Here is an 8,576-nt window from a genome sequence, read left to right as displayed (position 1 = left end):
TTTGGGAAATGCTGGAGACATCAGATAAAGATGCTTCACTTAACTGCATGATTTTACACAACTGCTTGTCAGGGACAAATTAGTATCAGGGCCACGTACACGTGTTTCTCTATTATTGCTTCATTTCCATATCTGTGCTGGGGGAAAGAAAAAAAAAATCAGCAGCGGCGGCTGCCAAGGAGCTGATGGATGTGTCTCCCTGTTTTACCTGATGTCATAAAAACCCCAGGAAAAATAGGATTTCTGTTTTTCATTCCAAACACTAAGAGGCATCCAATTAAGATTTAATCCAGTGAAAGTGAGTGGGGCACATCTCATCTATAATGTATGGGCATGAATGCAGTACTGACCACAATAACCCTTCGGAGAGTTGCAGAAGTCCTCTCAGTAGGATCCATGCTCTTATTTTACACCGTCACTCCTGCTTTCTTACCCCCTGGCCCAATGTGCGGCACCACTGCGATCCACAGCAGCAGGTGCATAAAATCCAGCTGTGACTAGAGGCTATTTCCATATATGTATAGACAGGGAGCTGTTCTAACAGATGGATTTATCCTGCTGGAACATATGGATGGAAACGTCTCCAAAAGATTCACCTGTAAATAGAGACATTAATTTTCAGGCTCAGTTTCTTTAGCTTCACACTAGCATAGGCGTGATCTAAAGGTGTTTTTGTGCATATGGAAATAAGTCATTTGGATTTATAGACAAGGGCAGGTGCAAGAGCTAAGAACAGCTCATGGAGAGGCCAGGTGGGGGGTGCAGTATATATTTAAAATAAACTCCCAAAGACCATCACCTCAATGAATCTCAGCCTCTGTGAGGCATGATTAGAGTAGAGATCTACACCTGTAGGTCATGTTGCAGGACATCAGCCATGCTCACTATTACTTCTTCCAGCATAATCATGAGTATACACGGTAAGATCTTTGGGGCAGGTGCGGATTTTGCCTTCCTGTTCCAATAACACTTTGGGCCAAAAAAGCCACGCTCCTACTAGAGACCAACGAATCATTGAGACTCTTGCCACCCGCTGCACAATTGCAGCCACCATTTGGCACCTACCCAAATGAGCTTTGGGACAGTGGTATTTGCGGATGGAAGCTGATACCGCCAGGATTTTAATGGCTCAGTTATTTGCCATGCGTTTATCTTTTCTCTTAAGCTGCTGAAAAGCTTGGGCTTCACTAGAAGGTATGCAATGTTTGGCCCAAATACAGTGTTCACCGCACCTGATTATAAGAAAACACAGCTCATTTTTATGCTCTTAGAGAATGCATGGGCAGCTTCCCCAGCAGGTGTAAAGCAGCATATGTCTCTGGGCTTCGCTAGGCTTATGTCTACAAGCACCATCTCAGGAGCCAGCCCCTTATTTGGGAAATAAAGCACTTGTTAAACCTGATTGTGTTTCTTCAAAGCAGATTAAAAAGCGAAGGCATCCAGATTCCAGTCCAGTCCAGGCCAGGCCGTGCCAGAAATTGTGTGCGCGATCTTGAAACAAGCCACGTAGTAATCTTTCTGGGAATAATGATGCTTACGGCTGCTCGCTGAACACGGCGGTCCAGCAATGCTATTTGATTGCTCATGCTGTTGAAAATAGAAGCAAATGGGCAAAAACTGAGCCACTTGATTACTGCTAACAATGCCAGGCATGTCAAAGGCACTTATTTGCTGTGCAGCTGAACAAAGTATTAACATTTCCATGTAGGGGGGAGAAAAATGTTTTAAAGATCATTTGCTTAGAAACACAAAATCCAATCAACATTACAGGGACAGGTCCAAGGCTCTTAGGAATCACTGGATTGGCTTCAATTGAGCTCCTTTGGCAGCAGTTCAGCCCCACGTACACGTGGAACGTCGTTCAAGAACAGGAAAGGGAGAAATGGTGCGTGTAGGAAACCCATTTGTTAGGAGAAAAAACACCCTTGGGCTGGTTTGTTAAATCAGCAATGTCTGTATGTAGTTCAGGTGCCCGCAGAACACAGGGTTTTCGTTTGCGTGACAAATGATGCCACAATAATTTTACAACAGACAAGGTCATCTCTCTGCAAGCTGCCCTGGGCAGAAACACCCACCCCCTACTCATCAGTCAGAGATTGGAAACATTTTCACGTCCTTTTATTATACTCTTTTAATTCATTAAGGTCATCTCCATGGTGATACAAGGCTCATTCGTTATAAAGTTAACTTTCAAGTCTGTCAATTCATGGCAAGGTGAAGGACAAGAGAGCAACACCGAGTGACAGGATTGATAGAAATGCACAATATCCCTTGCCCCCTCCCCAGAACCAGCCGGAGGAAGGACTGGGTCGAATTCACACTGGGTTCAAAACCTCTGAACTCATCTATGAGCTAAAACTTCATATTCTCAAAATAACTGTATGTTTTTCAATCATTAGATCTCTCCAGGGAGGAAAGAGAATGATGTTCTCCTTCAGAGCTCATCTCAAAATTAAAATTATATTTTAAATACTGTCGGGTTATTTTAAAATCAAGGTTCCCAGGCAGGAAGCCAGCGAAGGGAAAGCAGTGCGAGAAGGAAAACATGAAGAAACAACTGAGGGAGAGGTTTTTGTCTGATGAAACAGACCTTCGGCTTCCAAACTGCTCTCAAATTATCAGTCCTACAGCAAATAAAATGTCATAGCTCCAAACAGCTATGGAAGAAAGGAGAGATGCAATCTCGATAGTATAGCTACGCGCATATGCTTAGTATACATATGGTATCGTGATACAAGATCCTAGAGACTTTCCACATTTGCCATCTACTTACAAGGTTTATGCTAACATCCTACCTAAGAAATGCTAATAGAGCACTAACTGAAGACAAACACGCACGTACACACACACATTTATAAGATAGATCACCTGTGAGACTATTTATCCATAGCACCCTGCTATGTAAGCCTAATCCCCCCCCCCAATTTGATTGATCTGTTTTGGTGAGTTATTGGTACTGGGTATTTTTGCTACAGTAATGAATCCAAACTAACGTAGGAGCTCTAGGAAAGTCATTTACACTGGTTTACAGTTCAAGTCATAGTCAGTCTAAGTTTATTTCTGAATTCAAGAGACAAAACACTATGGGAGATAGGTGTGTTCCAGTGAAGTTTACAACAGGAACAGGAAAAGAACTGAAATCAATGGGACAAACCTTCAACACTAAGGCACAATGTCATCAATACCTAGAGTATGGCTAAAATCTTCATTAACTACAGCACTGAGTGACTAGCTACAAGTGCTCCTACGTGAGAAACACTCAGCTACTGCATGACGGAGATCTGTGGCTGCAAGACTTTACTCATCCACAGCTGTGGCGTGCAGCCCTCTCCCCAGCCCGAGGAAGAGAGGGTATTTATTCAGAGCGTCTTTTCACAGCGCTGACAGTCCCATCCTAAATCCCAGTTTTCAGACTCTGCTCACCCTTGGGAAATTTTCTGCTGGCAGAAACCTAGGACAGAACAGCTAGATCCACACTCCCCCATCCCACGTTTTAAGTCTCCTAAAGTCCTATCTCTGCTGAGGCCAAAGGCAAACTCTCCTACTGATGTTCGCAAGGTCCCCGTGGCCCAGAGAGCAGCCGAGCAGCCAGGAGCATCCAAAACCCACTTAAGTCAGGGACAGCCCTTTCCACAGTGTTAAGAGGGCTCTGAACCAAGCCACAATGGGCTGGTGGTTTCCGAAGCTGCTATTGATCTGCTCTCTTTGGCCAAAACGCAGGAGAAAAATGAAACGTTTCAATGCCCGTCTAAACCTCTGGCAGTTCAGAAAATGCTCTGCTCTGAGCCGGGGGCCACCACAGTACTGTTGCAGCCGGAAGTTTGGCCAACTGGTCACTGGGATTTCTGCCTCCTGAACTATTTCCCCCCCTTCTTCCTCAAATGTGTCGGCACAGCCGGGGTATGACACATCCCAAACCCGGGGGGACAGCCCAGCCCAGCCCTGCCCCACAGCTGCTTCTCAAAAAGGAGGCTCTGAAACACTCAAATCATCGCTGTCCTCCTAAAAGTTGAAGAGCATCCCCGCTCCCTCCCGCCTTTCCAAGCAGAGCGGGGCTGCCGGACACCTGCTGAAAGCGCCCCGCGTTCGAAGCGACGTCACAAAGGCGAGAGGCAACACCGCGTTCGAAGCGACGTCACAAAGGCGAGAGGCAACACCTTGGCGTCTCGCGGCCCGGGGCCGGGGCGGCTGCCCTAGGCGGTGTCCGGGGCGGGCGCGCGGCGGCTCGGCGGCGGCGGCAGGAGGTTCTCGGTGATGTAGGCCACCAGCAGGCAGATACAGACCAGCATGACGCAGATGGAGCCGCCGACCGCGGTCATGGCGATGACGATGTCTTGCATGCCGGCCGGCTCCAGGCTGAACTCCACGCAGTCGGCGGCGCGGGGCGGTGCGGGTGCGGACGCGGGCGCGTAGAGCGGCTGCAGGCAGAGGCGGTAGCGCACGCTGCCGTGCGCGTCGGGCAGCAGGTAGTCGCGGCAGGCGGCGCCCAGCTGCACGGCGGCGCACGGGAACCGCGTGTAGGTGCCGGCCCACGAGCAGTTGAGCGCGAAGCCGCGCAGCCCGGGGCCGGGGCCCGGCGGCGCCCACTGCAGCAGCACGCTGCCGTTGCGCAGCACGTTGGCCACGAGCGCGCCGCCGGCCGAGCGCACGGCGCGGCAGCTCCGCGCGCCGCACTGGAAGTCGGGCGCCGGCGCGCGGAAGCACACGCGGGGCTCGCCCAGCACCTTGTAGGGGCACCACGGCTCGGCCGGGCCCGGCGCGGGGGCGGCGCGCGGCCCGCCCAGCCACACGCACAGCAGCGCCCGCAGCAGCGCGGCCCGCATCCCGCATCCCGCGGAGCCAGGGGAGGGAGGGACGGAGGAGAGAGGGAGGCGCGGGGCGTCCCGGCCGCCGCTGGCGTCACGCGGGAGCCGCCTCCCCGGCCCGGAGCGATGCCCGGGAGCAGGGGGGATGCTGCCCTGCCTTGGAGTGCGTGCCCTCCTCGCACAGCACAGAGCAGATGAAGGAGTAGGGGGGGATGGTGCCCAGCAGGGCCAGACAGGCAAACCACACAGAAAGGGTGAACATAATGATCGTTATCATCGTGATCCATAGCGAAGGGGGGACACTAAATGCTGGCCACGAGTCTAGGTGCGGTGGCAAAGGGAGGCCTGATGCTCCGCGTTCTCCCGGAGTCCAGGTGCGGTGCCGCTCCCCGCATGCGGTGGCTGTGGGATGCGGCAAGCGGCACGGGCGAGCTGCGACAGAGGTCAGGTTGCATAGATTGCATAGACGGTATTGGTACTACAGAAAGACAGAAGAGGACCACGGGAAAGACATGGTAGACTTCATCTGGTGGAGAGGGGTCTCTCTACTACTCTGTCCTCTGTTGATACAAAACCCAACGCCTTTATGGCCTCTATTTTTCTCTTCAAGAAAAAAAATAGAGGATAAAGGCATCAGGTTTCATATCAGTAGAGGACAACCGGACTGTCCTCTCTGATGGCCACCCTATCTGGCATACACTTTTTCAGGATTAGTCCCTCAGAGGAGGGCAGTGGGTGGGGGTACGGGTATAGGGAGCAGTAGTATGGTGCAAACTGCGTAACGGGTTTCCAGCATGCTTTGAGCTGCCAAGTGAGCCACAAAGGCCACTTGGCAGAGTGTTGGAGGTGGAGTTATAGATAGATAGATAGATAGATAGATAGATAGATAGATAGATAGATAGATAGATAGATAGAAATATTTTTGGAAAAAAAGACATTAGGGCTGGAAGGTACCTCGCAAGGTCATCGGGTCCAGCCCCCTGCCCAAAGGGCAGGAAGTCAGCTGGGGTCACATCACCCCAGCAAGATAAGATCCAAGTATTTCTTGAAGGTATTCAGAGTAGGAGCTTGCACTACTTCTGGGGGGAGTCTGTTCCAGACTCTGGAGACTCGGACGGTAAAGAAGTTTTTCCTTATGTCCAGTCTAAAACACTCTTCCAACAGTTTGTGACCCTTCGACCACGTCTTCCCACGGGGTGCCCTGCTGAATAGATGTTCTCCCGGTTCCTGATGCACACCCCTTATGTACTTACAGGCTGTTGCCAAGTCACCCCTGAGCCAGGATCATCCTCGGATCAGGCAATCTGGGCATCATAGGGTTAGGAGCAGGCCACCCTGCTGGGGTTGTCTGGGGGCTTTGCAGCAGAAGAGTTGCTGTACAGTGTTCAGGAACGGAGGGAAAGCTAGGAGTCGATGTCTTCCAAGGGTGCCCGAGTCTAACAGGGGCCTTGTCCAGGAAGTTTCTCTTGGGAGAGTCTTTGTTTCTCACAAGACACCAGGAGTGTCCAGACATTCAGGCTTTTTCTCCCAAGGTAACAATGCACGAATAACCTGGGAACAACCAGGGTTAAATCCCCCCTGGCAGTTTCTCCTGGGGAAGCGAATGTCCATACATGCCACCTGTTGAGAGCTGCTGTGCTAGAAAACACACTCGAGTCACATCACAGGTGCCCAGCTCTGTTAGCATGAAGGAAGACAAGATCTGATGGTCTCTGGTGGCTTTAAAGTCTGTAGTTCTGAAATAACGTGGCCTCTCTGCCCTCAGGGATCACAGCGCTGTCACATCTGCTCCTTGCTGCCTCTGGGCCCCTTCTGCCGTGCAGCTGCTGTCCAGCAGTGCTTTCTCCTATGCATGTGAGCAAGTCTGGTGAATTCTAGCGCTGCACCAGATGGGAAATGTTTGCTGGACCAGGCCTTCCACCCCTGCCTTCTCCTGGGACATTTTCTCACACAGCTCCGCCAGCCTTAGTGCCACAGCAGCCCTCATGGAGACGCGTTGCATCCTGCTGCAGATTCAGGACCCCACCCGAAGGTCACGCAGCAAGTAGGTATCAGGCCTGCAACCCACAACTCCAGATCCTGTGAACTAGTGGATCTGGTACCTCATCCCTACCCTGGCTATCAGCTCCAGCAGAGGTTGGGTGCTCAGGAGCAGCTGCTGGGGATAAGCGCAGAGCCGCTTCATAGGTGACCAAGTGGCTCGGGAGACCTGAGCATGCGGGCAAGTGAGAGAGGAACGACATCTTGCTGGGCTAGCAAGGCCACCCCTGTGCTAGCTCTTGCAGTCATTTCTTCCAGCCCCCAGAAAGACCCAAAGCCATTCCCCTCGCCAGCCAGGATCAGCTGTTTCTTACAGTGCAGAGGAGAAGGGGAGCAGCAGCAGCCTCCTCTCCGTTTTCCAGCCTAATGCCTTAAGAAAGGCCTTGAAAAAATGATGCCAGGAGTGTGTTCTTGCCTCCCTGGCCCTGTTGAAAGGTGGAGGTAGGAGATGCCTAAATAACTATCAAAAAGACATAAGTTATACCTCTCAGGACATTTTGAATGATTCAGGTGGTGGAAGCTGCTCTGAGTCCTGTCTCCTCTAACCTCCAGGTTTCGCCTGACCCTGCAGTTTGCTCCAGCTGTTTTAGAAGCAGACTTTGTGGCTGTGGAGCATCTGAACAGCAGAGAAGCCCAAAGTGAACCAGAAAGGGGGCCCGAAAATGGTGAAAATAATGATCATTATTATCACTGTCTCTGGCAATACTAAAAGTTCCCTTCCTTTCCCTACAGAAAGAGTCAAGTGAGACCCTAGGCATGGGTAAAGGACGAGGGGCTTCACTTGTACTATTTAAACACGAGGGCTAAGTACAGAGAGTCAGACAGCCCGAGGCTGAATCGATTCAGCCTTCGCAGGTTAGTTTAAGCTGCGTAGACTGAACCGATAAGCAAGTGAACAGACATTCACTTTTGATGTAGCCACATGTCTGCGGTGGCCCAGGCCAGCAGCCGGGGAGCACAAGAGCGTGCCTCCCGGCTCAGTTGGAGCAGACAGCTTGGGCCAAGGCTATCCTGCCCACCCTACAAGGGGGGTGGTTTGCAGGGGAGGTGCAAAGCATCCTGGGATGCTGGGGGACTGAGTTAACTTGAATCTTTCTTGAAACAGAAGTTCAATAAACCGGTTTAACTTCAAAATCAGTGAAGTCTGATACTACATCCATCCAGGCTTATCTTAAACTGGCTTCAGCCATTTGGAAAGCTGTGCGCGTGCACTGCGTTTCTGTTGTGTTACAGATTTGAATCAGTTTCTGATCTTTTATACAGTTTTACGTGTAATTTCTGTCCCTAGCCAAAGTGATTTCTGGTTCAAACACAAACCTGTTCATAGCAAAAATTTGCACGATAATTAGCTGTGCTCAGACATATGCTTGAGAGCCCTTCATCAAGTTGAGGCTTTTTAAAGTGACACCATGGGTTCATTCAGCCCCAAATTTCACCGCACACAGGGGCCCATCCTCTGGATTTTAACGTCATATTAAATACTGCACAGAGTGCAGAGGATTTAAGTTTCTTCCAGCCCCTCAACACTAAAGTTAGCCTCATTTCAGTAGTTAGTGTATAGATGGAAATAAATAGATAGAAAGATGCACTGTAATTTTGTACCGGCTCCTTCTGCTGCCAAGAATCCCACTTCAAAAATTGCTGCCGTTTTGATGTCGCAAAGAAATGCTTTGTGTCTGCTGCCCCTGCTGGTACAATCGATGCTGCAGTCAGCACCAGTAACCTTGGCGT

At 50.7% G+C, this 8,576-nt stretch overlaps 1 protein-coding gene across 1 annotated transcript; it reads right to left on the bottom strand.

The window, feature by feature from the left end:
- Window positions 1-2,101: 2,101 nt before the first annotated feature.
- On the bottom strand, window positions 2,102-6,393 carry FNDC10 (fibronectin type III domain containing 10). Its single transcript, XM_006269153.4, has one exon. It carries the CDS (start codon window positions 4,821-4,823, stop codon window positions 4,194-4,196), a length of 630 nt encoding a protein of 209 aa, XP_006269215.3. The 5' UTR covers window positions 4,824-6,393; the 3' UTR covers window positions 2,102-4,193.
- Between the last annotated feature and the right edge of the window lie 2,183 nt (window positions 6,394-8,576).

Source organism: Alligator mississippiensis, chromosome 13 (assembly GCF_030867095.1).
Source record: "Alligator mississippiensis isolate rAllMis1 chromosome 13, rAllMis1, whole genome shotgun sequence".
In the NCBI taxonomy this organism is placed as follows: domain Eukaryota; kingdom Metazoa; phylum Chordata; order Crocodylia; family Alligatoridae; genus Alligator; species Alligator mississippiensis.
This window is presented reverse-complemented; position numbering and strand designations above follow the sequence as displayed.